This window comes from Netta rufina, assembly GCF_964035555.1.
Source record: "Netta rufina genome assembly, chromosome: 5".
NCBI classification, from domain to species: domain Eukaryota; kingdom Metazoa; phylum Chordata; class Aves; order Anseriformes; family Anatidae; genus Netta; species Netta rufina.
In genome coordinates this window covers 40886016-40905548 of record NC_140128.1, presented here as the reverse complement: position 1 = coordinate 40905548, position 19533 = coordinate 40886016, and the positions used below count along the sequence as shown (strand labels likewise).

The 19533-nt window shown below is 36.2% G+C and overlaps 1 protein-coding gene across 1 annotated transcript in view; it reads left to right on the top strand.

Moving 5' to 3' along the window:
* MIPOL1 (mirror-image polydactyly 1) overlaps window positions 1-19533 on the top strand; it is a gene marked incomplete at its 3' end in the record, with an annotated part of 154972 nt that overhangs the window by 32500 nt on the left and 102939 nt on the right. The window contains exons 5-7 of the mRNA XM_084286945.1: window positions 3179-3308; window positions 8499-8532; window positions 8792-8962. Coding sequence (XP_084143071.1) covers window positions 3179-3308; window positions 8499-8532; window positions 8792-8962 — 335 coding nt within the window. The remainder of the gene's footprint in view (window positions 1-3178; window positions 3309-8498; window positions 8533-8791; window positions 8963-19533) is intronic.

The window sequence follows — 19533 nt, the reverse complement described above, 5'->3', positions numbered from 1 at the left end:
GATGTATATAAGCATTGGATAACAGAAATGTCTAACCTAAATTCAGCAGAAGCTGTGGCTGGTAAAGGAATATGAGGTTTTGTAGCCTGTTGAAATGAGTTAGATGAGGACTTTATTATTTTTAACTCTATTTTTTGTCATTTCTTGTTGTCGGTGTCAGTATTGCTACATGGTATTAAAATGCCACTGTCCTAAGTATCTGTTTCTTTTCATTTTTTTTTTCTTTTAAATTGGAAAAGTTAAGTCAGTTCTCCACAGCTACTAGTTAAAAAACAGTATTTTGTAATAAACCTTTTAGGTGGGGTTCACTGTTCAAGGCAATCAGCCTCTTGGCTGCTATCAGGAATGGTGAGATCTCAGATAAGCGGGATGCTTACGTCACCTGCAAAATCTCTTTCTCTGAGTGTTTTCATATTGCTATATATACATTTCTTTGGTTTCAAGACAAATAAGCAATAATTTTTTTATTTTTTTTTAAGGCCTATATATTCATTATTGCCACTGGTTATTACTCGTCAGAGAGGGAAATAGACAAACCAAAACACAGACATTCTAGTGTACTCACATGCTCAAGATCCATTTTAACATTCAGCAAATGGCAATTTTCCATGCTGAGATGGGGAAAAAATAAGATCTAATAGAAGGAGTACACTTAAAGAGACCAGATGGAAGTTAATTAATCTGGAAATTAATTAACTCCAGAACAGTAATAAGTACAAAATCTGCAGTTATTTTAGACAGCTTTCTACTCATTGCAGCAATTGTTTTCATGATGAAAATTTTATAATGTTTTCACTTGCAGCTTTATGGAAGGGGTTCTCTGTGCAGTGTCTCTGGCATCATACTAGATAAACTGACATAATTTACTGGAAAAAAATATAGTAAAAGAGTACTGTAAAGTACAGATAGGTAATAATTACCACACATTAAAAAACTGCTTGTGTATTCCAGATCCAGCCAGGACCTAGTGGTTGCAGTGTAGTTTACGCAGGCACTCAGTGCAGAGGTACAAGATTCTCTGCCATCACAGACCTCAGCAGCCTGAGTGGAAGTCTGATGAGCTGAAATGCATTGCCCACCCCATACAGTTTCTTCTTGCCAAGTCACCTACCTTTTCAGACATTGGACTCCTCTTCTGCAAGTGCTGTGTACTTATTCCTGCCTACCAAGGTGTGCGCAGGCAGCTTTGTACCTGCTTTACTCATGCTTTATTTTTTCCCTTCCACATCAAGCAAAGCTTTCTTGTTGCAGATGGGGCAAATAGATCTTAAAAAAAAAAAAAAAAAAAAAAAAAAAAAAGTTATGTTGTTCTTGTGGAACAAGAAAATGCTCAGATAGAATTAGGTCAGTATTTGGTAAATTGTGTGGACATTTCAAGCTATACACTTCTGATGCTGATTTCTTTTGGGGAGGGTAGGGGCTGGGCTGGAGGAGTAAGGATGCAATTTGTTAAACCTCAGGCCTGATCACTAGGTTTGCAGCTCTTCTACAGATTTTTGTGAGACGAGGAACTTCACCCCCAGAAGTAACATTTAGCCTTTCTTTATATTCTTTTGTCCCATCTACTGTTATTGTGCAATGTTTTGTTCTTTTGCTAGAGCTTCAATAAACATTTCTTTACCCCTCAGTAACACACTTTTCCCCAGCCTGGGGACAAGAGGATTGCTTTCCTACCTTGAGCATCTTCCTAATTCATCTTTCCACATGCTTTTTCTGAGCATCTTCTCACCCATCTTACTTCCCTGGTTATCTGAGCTTCTTGTATTTCAGTTGGTTGTTGGTTGTTGGGTTTTTCCCTTGGTACAGATAAAGTGTATCTGGTAAAGCTGTGCCAATGATACAGCTGCTACCAAAATCTGCTGTTCCATTTTGTGAAGAATTAGAAAGTGTTTTATATTATATGGTGTGAAGTTTTTATACAATAATGTAAAAACATGAAGTAACAGTAGAAAAACTAACCTATAATGGCAACAAAGTTGACGTCAGCTGAGGTAAGAATGAAGGGGATAAAAGCTCTAGGCTGATGTGAAAAGGAAGCTTTTCTTTGAGATCTCAATGACATTAGCAGTGGTTCAGTAGGAGCAAAGAGTTCTTAAGAGAGTAAGGAGGTCCAACAGCAGTGGCTTAATAAAGAAGAGACTTGAGAAGGGGAGTAAAAATTGCCAAAATTAGAAAGAGTGTAGTATGGTGTTAGGAGGCTGTGGCTGAACACCAGCATGGCATTCTCATGTGCATTCAGAACTCTGTGACCTGCAGACCTTTCTCATAGTTTATTTTGTTGGAAGTTCCCATGACAATCAGTGAGGATATAGTTCTCTGTCTTGAAGTGACAACAGCCTTTCTATGGTATCCTGAAAGTCCCTAGACATTCAGACTGCAGGGTTTTATGATGACTGCGAGGAGATTTGCAGTATTGCAGAGGGAAATGATGAAAGTATGAATAAAGATTTTAGTGGAGGCAGGGTCGAGGTAAGGATTCTGGCAGTGTGCCAGAAATGGTGTTAGACATATTGACAGGGGAGAGGCAGGAAGAAAGCATAAGCTCGGGATGAGGAATGACTTGAAGGTGTTAGTTTGCTCCCAAGGATAGACAGTAAATCTTAGTTTATTGGCACCTAATGCTCCAAGGTCCATGTATGCTGTAACAGATAATATAACAGTATATTACACAATAAAGCAAAGGCTTGGCAGGGAAGGAGACATGCCAGCACTGCCATTTTTGTGATACCAGAGATAGACATCCTGGGAAAATATTAAAATTTGTAGTATTTATGTCAGCATGCTACCCTGATAGGAAGCAGTGTGATGATGGAAGTATTTTCAATGGGTCATTACTTTTAACTCTGTGTGATGTAGAAGAAGAAACCTACTATTGTCTCTTATGATTTGGAGATTTAAAATGCATTTTTCTATGATGCAAGTATTCCATGAAGCAAAGCAAATCACTTCCTTACCCTGTTTGATTATAAAGAGGTCAATTTAAAAAAAGTATTCATTTTAGCAGTCTATAGCTATTTAGTGTTGTGTCTGAAGAGTAATATAGACCTTATGCAAAGTAATCTGAGGTCAGTGGAAAAATGTTGATTTTAGCAGATGCTGGCAAAGGCCCATGTAAATGTTCGTAATAGTGTCTTTCCCTGTAAAGCTTGTTTGTAAAACACACTGGTTACGTTTGCAGCTCTCGTGGAAGAAGTTTATTCTGCTCAACGAGAACGTGATGAGGCCGTCATGGCAAGGCTTAGATTAGCCAATGAAGAGAGAGATGAAGCATTTTTACGAGTCCAGCGGTTAGAAGAATCTCTGAAAGAGTAAGTTTGCATTTACTGCCCTGTGCAAAAAGATTGTTGTGTTAGTCTGTGATGGTCATAAACTGCTTGACAGAAATTTTGTTGAAAATCTTAGTACAAACTTGTCTACGATGAAATACCAGGCTAGTGCTAGTCTTACTGTGCTATTGGTTCATTTTTTAGCCATCTTTTGAGACCGTATTTTTCACTGGAGACTGAGTGCAAGGTGAATAATTTTGATTACAAAAATTAAAAATATAATCAAAAGCTTTGGTATTGATTTATTCAGAGATAAATAAGAGGAATGTGACATTTTACAAGGATCTTTTGACATGGAGTACCAAAATGTCAGTCAGAAGTTGCAATGTATAGGAAATCAATCAAGCCTTTAAGCCCAGTAGACATTTCTTTCAGCAGAATTTCTACTAATTATGTGGGTGATGTAGTAAAAATATGTTTTCCTCCATATCTTTAATGTAGGAGCAGTTTGTAAGGGAAGAAAGGGATAACTAATACTTTCTAGAAATTTACATAGTACCATGTTAACCCAAAAGAAATAGGCAATCTCTTGTTAAAGACAATGCGCGAGTCAGGAGAAGAAGATAAGAACAGTTTCTTTTCTCTCTTTGGGATATACATAGCTTTGAAGCTATAGTTTGCTTTTGTGTAATCCTTCTCCATCCAAGTTGTGATCATTTTGGCTATCATCCAATACCCCCCACAGTCTAGAGTGGCTGAGAAATTTCCCCTATTTTTCTGTCAAGAGAAATTAAGAAAAAAATAAATAGGAAAATGAGTAGCTACAAACAAGTTAGTACCACTTCTCATGGAATATGTGAATAAGTTCATGGAACTTAATGTACGTGACCTTATCCACATGTACCCTTTTGAATATTTGTCTGTTCCCTAAAATTTCTCCACCACAACAATTCTTGCTCTCTTTATATTCTGTGTAGGCTAAAATGGCCTACGGCCTTAAAATTGAAGAGGGTTCAAGGTCAAGCTGGAGGGGAATAAGGCCTTCAGAAATTGTTACTGACGTCTGATCCTTGAAATTATATGCTTTCTTGCCTTTTTTCTGTTTCGTCTGTGGAATCTGTTTTGGTGGTTCTCCATTTCAAATTTTCACTCTTCTTTTTTGCATTATACTCATGTCTTGTCTTTTCTCTGTTGCTGATCTGCTTTTTCTCCTCAGCTTCCTTGTCTTTTTTTTTTTATAATTATTATTGTTTCTTCTTTATGGCCTTTGTAACTCATCTTTTACTTCCACTTCAGCCCTTTGTCATTTCTTCTATAAATCCAATAAGACTGCTGTTATTTTAATTGTGTTTTTCAGCTAGCTGAAAATGTGAAAGCAAAAGAAATATAAGAGAGAAGGGCAAACAAGATAGGAGAACTGATGGAGGCAACAAAATGGGGACAAAACCAGTCTAATTCAGAATTATGCTTGCCAAGTTGCTTGTATATGATAGAACTAGAGTTTCAGTATTTTGCAGGATCTCCCATTCTGCCCTCCTGATACTGACTGTGGCACTGGCAACTCATTGGGAACAACCATAACCCAAGTCTTTCACATCCTGAGTACGTTGTGACCTGTCACTGAGAGCATTACCAAATTCCTTAAGGAGATTCCAAATAGGCTTCTGAATCCCTAAGGGCACAAAGATGTTTCTGAAAGATGTTACATGCTTTTATTTTTATTAGTAGCTTTTAGTGTTGGACATCAGAGTGATAGAGACGAAAAATCTTAATTGACAGAAGCCACAAAGGCAGAGATCCCAAGTGCTGTATTTGTTCCCAGATTAAAGTATGTTAATCATCTGTGCTGCAAGCATTTAATGGTAACGAATTATTGGGCATTAATTGCTTAATATGTAATTACCTGAAGGGGATAGAAAATCATTCTTTATGTCCAATAGAAGTCATGTTCCCTGCATCAGCTGTCTTAATATTTGCCTCTTTTCTGACCTTGTTACCTATTAAGCCAAACTAGTTTGATCGGAATGTCTTAAACCATATCAGACAGTATAAGATACTTAAAGTTGCCTTGCTCTGTTCCACTAATTTACTCAGTACTACCTCAGTCCATGGTGGCTGCAGCCATTTCCACAACCTGACCACTGTCAAGCTGACCACAGCTCTTTTTTCTTCCATATCAGTCATCTCTGTGACAGCACCTTCTTGATAACACTGTGTTTCTTCCAAAAGGAGTGTTGCTATAATACAGAGAAACAGTGCTTGTTGTGATTACTGGTTTGGGGGTTTTGCATTCTTTTTCTTTGAATAAAATTCTTTGTTATTTTTGAAATCTTTGGGGATTACAGAATCAAGAAGACAGGATTACCTCCACCAAGCTCAGCTGCTTTTCTTCTGGTTTACATGTGCTAAGCTTAGAGGATGCTAATTAATGTAGCTGTACACCTTGCAAGCAGGAAATTGCTGAGGGGAGCCAAGATCCTGCTGGACCACTGGCCTGGCCCCAGCACTCAGGTTTTTCGGAACATTAAGCATCATTACTAACTGTGGTAACACTTCACCTGAGGTGACAAGCATACTTTTCTACTCCTACATGGATGTCTGACATGTCGCAATGGGAGGAGCAAGCCAGGATTGTGCTAAGAAGATTCAAATTGAGGTGCTTAGGGCTCAGCTGCCCTCTGCAGTATTCACAAGAGTAGAGTGATTCTGAAACCTCACCCCTAATTTATCAGTAAAGGTTATCTCACTATTTATCTTAACTAAGCCTCATTTTTACACACTGCCTTCTCAGAATCAGAGCCAACCCCACAAGGAAATTACTTTTCTTAGCCTCCTTATTCTAAATAGTTTAATACTTTGGCTGAATGGAAATTGGGGGGAGCAAGTTCACCTTGACTCTCCACTAATCCTTGGGAAGGAGCAGTGATGATGGGATGAGCCATGAGGGACTTGGTTTATTTTGTTTAATTTGGGGATTTCTTCTAGAATCTTGGATCTTTTCCAACTACCACCCTTCATATATTCTTCCTGATGCTGGTTGTTCAAAACGTCAAGCTTTCTGTCGTAAAGGTGGAGCACATAGAGTATTTTTTTTGCAAAGTTTGTAGACTACTTGTGCCACAAGCATCGAGTTTTAGGTCACAAGTCACTCCCTCCATCTGCTTTGGACTTGTTCCAATCAGAGATTTCTACAAGAGGGCAATACTGAACAGACTACCAACCTTTATCAAACGCTTTAATGCTTTCTTTAAATTAGCTGCTAGAGCAATTCTATTGTCATTATTTAACTGTAGCAACTGAAATTCTTTTCGTTTTGTTAGCTCTAGGGGATATGTTAGTGTAATGTGTGCAGAAATGGGGGGGAAGGAACCCTTGGTTACTGCTGTTTAAAGTTGTGAGACATATAAGGGCAAATCATGAGAGGCACCAAGGCAAATACTCAGCTTTGGTTGCTGCTTTTTAATAAATATTGTCACCATAGGAAAACAGATCCCTTGTGACAGCAGTATGCTGAAAAGCTACACTTATGGTAGAAGTTCATGTTCTTTTTCCCACCCCCATTTCCTGTTTAAGGTGTCCTGCTTACCCAGCCTGATGGTCAGCTGGGTGATTTGTTGACCCATACTTTTAGCAGGGTAGAAGTCCTCTGGAGATGCCAGATCAGTCCTGCCAATTTACTTTGGCAAACACTGTTCCTTTCATTGTGAATACAAACTAGATGAAGATCCATTTTTAAGTCCCTCATGAAGTGGAACTTGGAGCAATGAAAAAACCTAGAGTAGGAACTCTACAAGGAGCAAACTCAAGGAGCCAGTTCTGAGAATTTAGACTTACATCTTTGTTGTTTTATGGTTTATATTACTTTACAAATACAACTGTAATGCTGCAAAGTTAGCTTTTTGTGTTTTTTTTTTTGTTTGTTTTGTTTGGTTGCTGACTGTATGTGTTGAAGTAATTGTTTGTAAACTCCACATAATATACCAGCTATTGCACAACAGTAGTACATTCTGACTTGTATCTTTTTGATTTAAAGAATTAATTTCTGTATGGTCAATTTACTTTGTTTACTGTTATCTAGTAAAACTAATGCTTTAAGGTAAAAGGTGATGGTGTGCTGTCAAGTGCTCTGCGATGTTTGCTAGCTAAAATCTTGGCCTTATAGCAGCACCTGTCACAGCACTACTGAAGTGTGTGTTGCTGTTTAGCAGATGTTTAGTGGCTCATATCTGTCTTTTTAAATAGTGAACACTAGTAATAAACCTATTTTTAATAAAAGTCACCATTAAGTAAGTAGCAATGGAGTGGTGATGTAATTGTAATGTACTTGTTTTTCCGGAAATGAGGTCTCGTCCATTATAAAATACACATAAATGTTGTAAATGATATGCTGTGCATATAACTAAGCTTAAGTGAAGTAAAATATATAGCATCTCATTTATTAGGTCACTGTGCTTTCACTCATTGCTTTTGCACAGTCAATGTTGAAATGCATATAACTAAATTCCTTGTATCATCATTATATTTGACAGGTCAATATATGTTATGTTAAATAAAAAGGGGAGAATGTGCAGGAGCGGGTTATTCTGTACTTAAATAAAGGTCTTTCAGAGAATTGGCTTAACTTACTATTTTATGCAAGATGTAAAAACAAAACGTTTTTTAAGGAAATTTCAACTAGTTTTTTGTTTGTTTGTTTGTTTGTTTTACTCCTTTTGGAAGAGAGAGGTAGAAAAAGAATTACTTTTAAATGAAAACAAAACAAAACAAAACACAAAAAAACAGAAAAATTAAAAAAAAAAAAAAAAAAAAACAGAAAAAAAAAAAACAATCTTTGCAAAAGTCCTGTCCTGTTTCATTTGGGGAGCAGTAAAAACAACAAAAATACAACATCAGGTAAAAGTTGTAAGTCCAGAAATAAATAAAATAAGAGCATCAGTCATTTCTATCACTGGGGAACTTTCTTCATCTAAGCACATATGAACAATTGATCCTTGTAGTCATATATAGCAGTAAACATTAATAACTTAACAGTCTGAAGTCAGTGCTGAAGATATGGAGCATTATTGAAAGATGGAGTCGAGCAGGTGGCACTTTAATATGTTCAGTGTCATGGTTGACTCTAAAGACTAGTAGAATGAAATTACTTGAGGTTCTAAAGATTTAAAAAGCGAACTCATTTTGCTGCACTAAGGAAATGCTACTGATCAGGCTTTCTGTGTCCCTTTTTTCTAGGCTAGAAAATATTAACCCTGAAGAAAATGACATGGTAAGCCATTCTCTGAGGAGATTTCTTGATGTCAGTCTTATATCTTAGAGGCTTAAGTTCAATTGAGTGGGTTTCAAGAACTAAGATGTGGGAAAAAGAAGAATTGACACACTAATAATGTACATCTTTGCTGCAATATGAAAATTCAATAACTTCACTCAGTCAATTTACAATTCACATGTGCCTATTAATTAAAACCCTATATTAAATAAAATATATTAAAACTTCATGTCTGACTAACATATAATGCTGTTGGTAGACATTACAGGAATTACTGAACAGAATAAACAATGCAGACACAGGGATAGATATACTGAAGAACGGAGCTATAATTCTGAATCGAATACACAGGACCAAAGAACGTAAAAAGAAAATAATAGCTGAGGAAATGACTGCAGTAATAGAACAACGGGATGCTGCTTTGTCTCAAGTAAGTCTCTACAAGTGTATAAACACTCAATACCAAATTCCTTCTTTTTTTTTTCTAAATTTAAGTTTGGGGAATAAAATTATTGCTAACTTCCCTTTGCTGAAAATCTCAAAAACCACCCTTGTTGTAAACAGATGATTAACGAGCAACTGTTTCTTCAAGGTAGGAGTGCCCACTGAAATGATATCAATCCATTTCAGAGGAAAGGTTGTGTATTGTTTGCACCTGATCACTAGATGACCCTTAAAAAAAAAAAAAAAAAAAAAAGAAAAGTTTTCAGTATTATTGTCCAATCCATAAAAATATTAAGGGCTTTGTTTTGCAGTATGCTGTAGTGGTAGTCCCACTGGGTGACTGGGACTCAAGGATTTGTAAAGGGTTATAAGTGGCAAAAATATACCTTAAAGGAAGATAAAAGTGCCACATGTAACAAAGCGATTCCTCCCTTTGTTTCTTTACATTCAGAAGCTGAAAGCCAGCATGTGGTCTGTGACTCTCCATGTCTTACACTTCTGCTACGTATCTTAAGAGAATATGATGTTCTTTTTTTGCTCAGATCAGCCATTCCCTGCACTTTCCTACTTTCACAGAAAAATATTGTCTTCATTCTCTTCACCTTGGAGTCTCCCTGTTTTTCCTGTCTTGTGGGAGAGTTGTTATGGCAGGTTTTTTCTTTCCTGGGTTTTTAAACTATACTTAGCTCAATAGGAATAGTCTGTGGGGAGAAGCAGACTAAGTAGGAGGTTATACGTCCTGGGAAAACACAGTATTTTAGACTGGATGGAAGTCCTTATGCATTCATCCTAACCAAAAAATAAAAAATAAAAAATAAATCTAGTTCTTATTTCAGTATTGAAAATTTAGATATTCATTGAATATGAGTAACCTAAGTTAGCCTACATCTAAATAATTGTCATTATATTTAAGATCAGGCTTGTGGTCTTGACTGGTACTGATAATGTTGATTGAATTTAATTTGTGAAGTCTCCTGCTAAAAGATTCCTTTCTACACGCCCTATAATGTTCACTTTTTTTTTTTTTAGTCACCATTGTTTTTGCATTCTATCCTACTGTAACCTCAAAAGCCTCATCTGCTTGGTGCTTAAAATATTTTGTGTCTATATCCAATATGCACTGTAAAGGATGTTAATGTTGGAGCTCTACTTTTTCACTGTGCTTTCTTTTGCTTTTATAGCAATGATGAGCAGCATAGCTACTGGGGCACATCCAACCATCCTGCCAAAAGTTGTTGCTCTTTGTTTTTTTAATTATGATTGGCTTTCTTCTGTGCACAGGGCATTTGAAAAGTGGGCAGCTCATTAGAGAAAAGCTTTCAGCAAAAGAGAAGGATCTGCTGATAGTTTTATTTTTGTTCTGTCACGTTTTGGTTCTTTATTGAAGTGGACTTTCAGGCATACTTGGACTGTAAATATTTCATAAAGGATGTCAGAAGAATGTCCTTTTATGGTGTTATAATATACATTTTAATTGAGTTGGTTTTTATGCTGCCTGTTCAAGGAGTAATCCACAGGTGTTTATGAGTCCTTTTTTCCAAGTATTCTGCTTGGAAATTATTAAAGATAATTATTTTATAAAATAGTGAGCCAAGTACCACAGCTAGCAAAGCCATCTTTAGGTCTAACAGTGAAAAGCACAGGTAATGTTAAATAGGTAGTGCAGCTGAAAAAATAAATGAATGAAATAATACCACTCCCCCAACTCAAGTATTTGATATTTAGCTGTACCACTGTAATTTATTATTTATTGCAATTTATAATAGTTTTCTAATTATTATTAATAAAAGTCTGTTGCTCATATGTTGTGTTTCCACATTAGTGATCCTTTTGTGGCTGTAACTATTGAATCTGGAAGACAGGTCCTTGGAATTGAAGCTATTATATCAACCTGTGTTTCTTACTTGATGATTCCTTGGGAATTCGTACGGTACTTGAATTATTAGTAGTCTTTTGTTAACATTGCAATAACAGTAGTTATTACAGTGCTAACAGCAAGAACAATAGGAGAGGGATTCCTACATTAGACCACAAAGGGACTAGATATAATTCAGGGGATGTATATGCTTAGCATAACAAATGCAAATTATTAGAAGTTAGAACTGAGGTCACCTCAGGCATTCATAACATACGCAAGTTAAAATCTTTTCTTTTTGGTGGAGGTGACATCAAAATGGGGGGTGGAGGTGCAGGGGGGACTGATGAGAACAGACTGAGGCAAAGCAGAAATAGAGTAAGCCATTAGCATGCAGTGTCTACCTTCTGGAAGAAAGTAATTCTAAAATTCAGAGGTCAGTGGGCAATGGATGAAGCTAAAAACTTCATGACATGTTGTATGAAGACTGTTGTGCTGTTCCTGATTGCTGTTGTGCAGTGCTGGAGACAACAGTGTCTTCTGAGTGATCACCATAACCGGTTCCATGTGAGAGAGGACTGCCAATCTGATAATAAATGCTGGGACAGAAGTTTAATACAACTGGATCTATTATCCTTCTTAACAGTTGTTTTTTTTTTTCACAGGAGACTGGCAGTTGACAATTAAACACCATGAATATAAATAACGTCTAGCTGTTGGAGTTTTACTTGTAGAATTTCTGATTTTTCTCATTACGAAATAATAACAGAAAAGCTATCCAACTCAAACACATTGCTTTGTTTTCAAGTAAGGAACATGTTACATTGCTAGAGAATGGGCATTCTATAAACTGCATTTCTTATGACCAAATAAATATAGACTGCTTTCAACTCATATTTTGGTAGTTTTGCAAAAACTGGTAGTTTTGCAGTGTCTTTTCTGGTAGCCATACTATAAAGCTGCATTTTACTGAACTGCTATTGCATGCATACAATGGTTAGCTAGTTCTTCTGTTTGAATTTCACTTGAATATTTACTTTTTTATTCTTCAAAAAGATAAAAAGCATTGCTCATGTCTTAGAAAGTGTATGAAAACACTTTCTGAGCCTTAAAAGCCCAGCAACTGTGCATCCTTTCTGAGACTTCAAATGTGAATGTTGCTTCTTATTAGGAAGCAGATAGAGGCACTGCTATCACTGTATTGAGCTGCACATGCGTATGTAATCTTAGATCATTCACTAGATTGCTGAGCAAATATGCAAACTACTTTTTGTGTGTGTGAAAACAAATAAAATGGTATAAACTCAAATATTTGATACTACTTTTAGTATGTATTTTCAAGTGAATAAAAAACAAACAACTAAAGCGTGGCTAAACATTGACATCCATCTTCTCCTGTACCTACCCCCTTAAAAAAACACACTCAACTGTTTGGTTGTATTTGCTAAGATATGTTTGTTAGTGAAGAGATACTGTGTTGTACTGGGAAGTTTGTGTCTGTTTTATGACTTGTTCTATGAGCAGAAAATGAAGAAAGATGCTGACTATCATGAGATATAAAGCATAAGTTTCTTGTCTTTATTGTTTGGATTTGTTTAAAGCCGTTCAAGAAAAAAAACCTTACCTGTCCAGTTGGTTGTACTACAGTTCTGCCTTTCTTCAAAAGTCTGTCTTGCTTGAGTAATCCGATTAGTGACAGACATTTAGGAAAGCTTATACATGGCCATAGTCACATTGTGTGATCTTTATAAAATACTTTAAGGAAAGTGGTTTCCAGCAGGAGGCAATACAGTGCAATATCTCACACTAGCAACCACTTATTAACCATATTACACCTTATGGACGGGCATGTTAATGTGATTACAAGGTTTGCAGCTGGAGGTGGGGACTTGAGTGAGTCATTACAATTACTTTTCTTACAATTTAGAGAAGAAAGGGGACCTTTCTTATTGATACCGCTTGAAGGAAGTGATTTTAAAGAAGCTAAATAAGAGATGAGATGGCTTATAGTTCAGGGGATTGTGTGTGTGTTACATTTTCAGTCCTAATTTTCTTTCTGTAGGCAATTTTTAATTGCGAAGTCAGTTCTATACAGAGTTTTAAATATTAAAGGTGTAGAGTTTTCAGTTTAACAAAAACAAACAAACATAGCTCAACCAAGGTTTCATGGCTGGCAAAGTATCATCTGTAATACCCTGATCTTGAAGCAGTAACGTAACTGGCAAGCAGACCTGGTTTTACAGCTTTGAATAGTTTGATCACATCCTGCTGTGCAGGAACATGCTTATGACTGTTCATGTAAAAAATTGGCATGCACCCAGTTGTTCATCTGAAGCAAGTTTAAGTACCTTTCTCCATTTTGAGGCACTGTTTGGCAATGAGCAGGAGTTTTTTGTCATTGAAAACAAAGATGAGAAGCACTGCTTGACTTCCCATCATTATCAGTTTCGACTTATGACTAATAACTGATAAATGTCTGTAGTTACAAGCCATTTTTTTGCTAACTTTTTTGTAATGTTCATCTCAAACAATTTCCCTACTTCTGCACAAAATAAGGTGTACAACTCTGTTATCTGCAATTCACAGAGCATTAAGGCATTCTCAGCACACATGAGCAAACAGGTCTTATTGAAGTAATTAATGCAAGTGTAAAAACAACAGAAGCATACGTGAATGAAAAAAATGACTTACATATCTTGGACCCTTAATCGAGGAATCCTTAGGTGTTACAATGCTGCATGATTCTTATCTTACTACAGAAATAATTCCTTTGCAACCCAAACCACAGTTTAGGATATTATTTTTAGTAATTTGAATTAGCAGTTCAGTTTTACATTCTGTTTTGGTATCCTTTGATGCTTCCCCTACTACCTTTCCCCTTTTGCCCGCGTATTTGGAAAACACAAGAAAAAAAAAGGTAGAATGCTGGTAGAATGCACAGTTGTTTCTGAAGCAGGCATGTGCTGTAGGGTAGGGATGATTTTTGGTCACGGGCTAATTTCAGGAGGAAAGTGAAGGTAAAGGGGCCTTTCCTTGTAATTTGAGGATCCAAGGACCATTATGCTGGTTCACACTTATGACTGGTGTGCTTTGGGCAGGCAACAGCAATTGTCCGTTGCCCTCATTTGCAGAGCTTTTCATTTGCAATAAGAAGTAGCAGGTGAGTGAGTGGGTGAGGGGAAATTACTTGCCAGCAGGATGGTTAAGCAGAGAGAGGTCAGGTGAGCTATCTGCAAGGTGCCCATTTTGGTGCATAATTTTAGTCCACGTCATGAGAGAAAGCAATAGGGATATAGAATAAGTAATGGAATAAATTTAAAAAATATATATAATTTGATATTCAACATTAAAAGTTACACTATGACAGCAGGGGAAGGGGAAAGAAATGTAATAGGAATTGAGGAAATTATTAACAATTTATTGATATTCACATCAGTGAATCTCAACAGACTTTTCTTCTTTGGAGGTAAGGCTAAATAAGAGGGATTCTGAAAAAAAGATCACAAAAAGCCAAGTCATATGAGCAATTGTTGCGGTTAGTATTATTAGTCTTCCATTTGGGTGTGTTGCATTGGAACAGTGCTTTAGAGTGCATTTATTTATGTGTACCTAAATAAAGATAATCCTTTCAAAGTTTAACTAGATCCATGTTTCAGGAAGTCCATTTAAGCTGAAATGGTCAAATCCATGTTTTCCTTAGATTATTCTAAGAAGCAGCAAAGTTTCATTAGCTACAGAGTTTACAGTGTTCCAAAGGAGCCAATGACCTCTGTAGCTGGGAGGCATGGAGCACTGAAGTATCATGTAAAGCTGATACTGATACTGGGAATGATGCTGAAGAATATCAAGAATCTTCTGTGTCTTACAAAAGGGCAGATTCTTCCCTACCTAGCAGCTTTAGTGTTCTAAAAATAAACCAAGCTGGAAAAATTATAATAGTTACTTTCTGAGACAATTAGGTATGCACTGTCTCTCTACCTCAGATATATTTGTGCTACCTGGAGCATGAGCATTTTCCAGGGGAACGCTCAGTTAAATATTTGGCTACATTCAGAAGATGTATGAAGTATTCTTTTTCCTTCTGAAATAAGAATTTCAGTCCACAAAATCCCAATAGAGAGGAAACTGGCCAAACAAAATCCTGTTGAAGTCTTGCATTGGGAATTCTGATTTGTGTAGAATATTCCCCAAAAGAATAATGCCTATTTAAGCTTCCATCATGGTTCTCTGTTATGTTGCTTAATCCTTGTATATAACATACAGTTCTCAAAGCAATAAGAAAGCTGATTAGATATGAGATGTTTGGGGAGAATGATAGGAGATTAGACAGAGAATATTTGGAGACATCTGTGTATGTGATGTTTGTTGGTCTTCTGACATAGCAGAGATTGTGATTTCTTCAAAGTCAGGTGTTAGTATTGAATGAAACTCCCTTTGACTTCACTGGAGCCAGCATTTCATTAGTAAAAGTGTCTTCCAGTTTGACTACAGCAAAGCTTTGGTTGCATGAGGTGGTGTAGTTTCTGAGTTAATGATGCTCACAGCTGGAAGTGCAGGTCATTAGCGGGAGAGAGTGGAGGATCTGGAGGAAATTACTCTAAGGAGCTCTTATACCTAACTTTTGTATTTAGTCCGTGAATGCTAAATATGAGTAAATACGTAAATGTGAATGCAGTGTTTCCTTGAAGAGAGGGATTACAGTTTGCCTTTTTGAACTTGTGAAGCAAATTTTTAATTGCTACTGCATTTCCTCTTTTTACTGCCATAAGGTTTTGGCTGAATGATGCCCTGAGACATGATTGTTTGCATTGTTAAATCACCTGTTGTTCCTCTGCAAACAGTGTGTTGTAGAATTCACAAAATACATGTCTGCATGGTATCTGAGGGCATGATCAAGTCTTGTGCCTTTAATTGTAAACTTTAATGAATTTCCAGTAGAACATTCATCTTCTCTTCAGTACCTAGAAACTCCTCACCCCTTTGAAAATGACAGTAAATTTGCATGCAAGCTTGTTTGATTAATTGCTGTTTGACACTTCTATCACAGTGCTAAGCTCTAGGTTCACACAGCTTAGACTTCCAAGCCAATTTCTAGAATTAATTTAAATATTTAATGTCAAAACTCTGGGATGAAAGAGCAGAAAAATATTTTGTATGCTTATTGATCACCTGTTTCAATAGCAACAACCCATAGATGAAATTTTCAATGTGATACAAGCGGAATTCAAACAGTATTCCCTCTGAAGAGGAGACTGAATGATTGTGCATGCAATAAATTCTCTAAGTACCAGAACTGTTTAGAGGTACTTAAAGGAAGTTTTCCATGGGACTTAACATCTTACAGTTTCAAGTTAGGTGCTGAGTATTAAGTTTGCTTTTGGTTTACTTGCATGTTGGTTAAAGCATCTCTGATTTTCTTAGAAATTAAAAATATCCAACTATATGTTTCTGTTTGAAAAGCTGGTTTTGTTAGTCAACTTCCTGGGAAATATTTCTGCAAAAGTACCTGTTATTTTGGGTACCCAGATGAGTTTGCATAAAAATTCTCTCTCTGACAGGAGAGGTTTGTGCTTGATATTTATATTTAACGTGGAGTCTGGAAAGGGTGATATGTCTGACCTCTGCATTTCCATTCTTGCTACTACCGTCTTACCATTTACTGAATGCTCACAATTGTAACTTTGCTGTTGGTTATGTTTCTGTCAGCAAGTAGTTGGAACAAGCAAGAACGAATATGGAGTAGGAAACAATTAGTTCCTAGCACCTGAGATCCATATGAACACAGTTTTCTCTGTGTGTGTGTGTGTGTTGGGAGGTGTTATTGGGTTGAATTGTATTGGTTTTGGTGTGATAACGAGTTGGTTCGTTTGGGTTTTACTTTGGACTGACTGTAGCCTAGATCTGTGAACTAAGTAAATACCCATTTGTTTCAGAGTGCACCAGGTGCATTCCTGGAGTGCATCTTTGAGCTTGTTTTAATCAAAAAAGGAATCCAGTTTGTGCAGTGGAGAGGGTACTCCTTGGTTCAAACCAAACCATATTAAATAGAGACAAGTGAGAGAAATTCTAGATTGCACTCTCAGAGCAAAGCAGTATGCAAATTGTATTTTTTCAGTGAAGATCTTTGAGAGTCATTGAGAATTTTAGACAAAAGTTCAAGTGTACATTATTTGTAAGTATGGAAAAGAAAAACAAATCCTTCTAATTCAATAAAATAATTTTAAAATTAGTTACATTAATGTTCCGATAGACTATTAAATAGATTTAAGGATAAAAATGCAAGAGGTGACTTCAAGAAGGAGAATTAGATTTAAAAAAAAATACCTAAAAAGAAGTAAAAGGTATCAATGTTTTTGGTGGAAGTTTTCCAGTATGCTCTTATTCAACCTTTTTACTTTGAAAATTATTAATGACTTTGTATGCAGACTTTTCTGATGAAGATTTTGGATGTGTCCACAAGACACATATCAATTGTGTTCCTTCAGCAAGAGCCAGGTTTCTAAACTAGTATAATAGGTCACAAATTGACATGAAGAATATAAAGTTTGGATTTAAATGGGCAATGAAGATATCTCCCAAGGATACGTTTCTGATCATGCTACTACCATAACATCAGTAGTTGACTGAGAATTTTGTGGGACATGGAGCTAAGGCAAATGGATAGAGCTACTCCTTGTTGACTTTATTTATTTTTTTATCCCTGAGTCTCTAAAATGAAATATTCACCTATTAGAACACCCTTAGAACAGCATTAGAACACCCTCCTCAGTCACCTTCATTATTCAGGATTGGTGTTAAGCTATAAAGAGTGGTAGCAAGAAAATTTATGTCTGTCAGTAACAGAGGATGTAAGGAAAAGTGATTGTAGTAGTGCTAAGGTCATTACTTATTTACAGTAGGATGGTACCTTGTGAAGGAAGTGGTGAAAGACTTCATAAGTATTATTGTAATTGTGATTTCTTTCTAGATTTCTCTTTGTTTTTAAATGAGCGAGTAACCAAAATACCACAACTGTAGTTTCCCCTCTTCCTTTGATCTGTACATCGTGACCTTTTTTTTTTTTTTTGGCTTTGAAGCCATTAGTCAGTTTCTAGAAGTCCTTAGACTTGATGAAGTAAATTTATGTATTCTGGTTTCCAGTGTTTGGTGGCCCTGGCAAAAAAAAAAAAAAAAAAAAAAAAAAAAAGGCAAGAAAATGCATGAATATTCTTTTTTAAAGAAAGATTTCACAGTAGTACTGTTTAATTTATCTATGTCTCATGTACCAAGTATGCCTAGATTTGTTTGTTGTATGGCTTTACTGTTTCGTGCTTCAGATGGTGAGTATTTAGGATTTGCCCTCTTTTCGATGTTCTGTTTATTCACCGTTAATTATTTTTCAAGCTGAGTTGCTCGAGAAGAAGAAAAATTTAGCTTCTGTTACCCTCTGTTGCAAATGAAGGGCATGCATTGCATGTGGAGGGCTTGTGATTTTAAGATAAGGTGGTCTGGGAACTTGTTAATGTTTTCTGATGTTATATTTTATTGCCATTCCTTTCAGTAGTGTTTTTGGTGTATTTATTATTGAGTATGCTGTGAGTATACACAAAGTTTGTTTTTTTAAAAAGTCATATTCCAGTTCATAGTCTACTTTTACATTGAAAATACTTTTGTAAATGACACAATTCAAATATGTAGAAATGCTTATTTAAAGGCAGTCACAAAAGCTGAGATTGTGTAAAGTATCAACATTTTGGCTATACCGAAAAGGAAAAAAAAAAATTGTGGATAAAGAACAGTACTACTCCATAAAAATAGAGCAACTTTTTGCAATTCTGGATGTATCAGAAATACAGAATATGTGTTCCAAATAAGTTTATAGGTTCAGAATATTACATTGGTATAATGTACCAAACGGGATAATGTAGAATGCAGAAGCAGTAATGCTTCTGAATACTATTGATACTTCTTTGTGTTGTTGGTAACATAAAATTGATATTGCCTTTTGCAAGAGAGTTTTAACATTACTTCTAGCTAATGATTTAGCAGTTATAAAATTATAAATCTAAGTAGAGTAAATTAAAAGGTCTGTTGTGGCATAGAGCTCTGTATTGGAAGAATGGTTATGGCCACTTTGCTTCCAGAACTTGCATTAGATGAGTTGTCACTGACAGTTAGGATTTTCTTCCAGGTCATGTTCTAATCATGATGAGTAATCTTATACCTCAGACAGAGATTGTATTAATAGCTCCCAGCGATGTTAAGAACCAATAGCTTTCACTCTTTTTGTGTGGAAGAACTTTTGTTTGTTGTGTTCAGGACAGACATGAACATCACCTATTTGTGAGTTTACTTTGTCTTTTATAGCTTTGAGAAAAGTGTTCTTTATCAGTCTGCAAGGATATTTTTTAGCCTTGTTTTTTGAGGTCCCATTTATAATCAAAATATTAAGACTTTAACTGAATCTGCAAAGCTAGTCTTGAAAATCTCACTGTGAAAATGAAAGCATCCAGTACAAACCTCCCAGAAGAAACGACAAAATCCTTGTTAATCCCCTGTACTAAAATCATCAGCCTATTTTCTACTGTAGGCTCTGCCTCTTCAGCAGAGCCAGCCTACTTTCTACTAGCCAGCAGCTGTGCATCTCATTACATGTTCTCTTTATGTCATGTGTGTTGTCTTCTATGGTATCCAGACACTTCTCAGCAGTAGTTATGCATTTA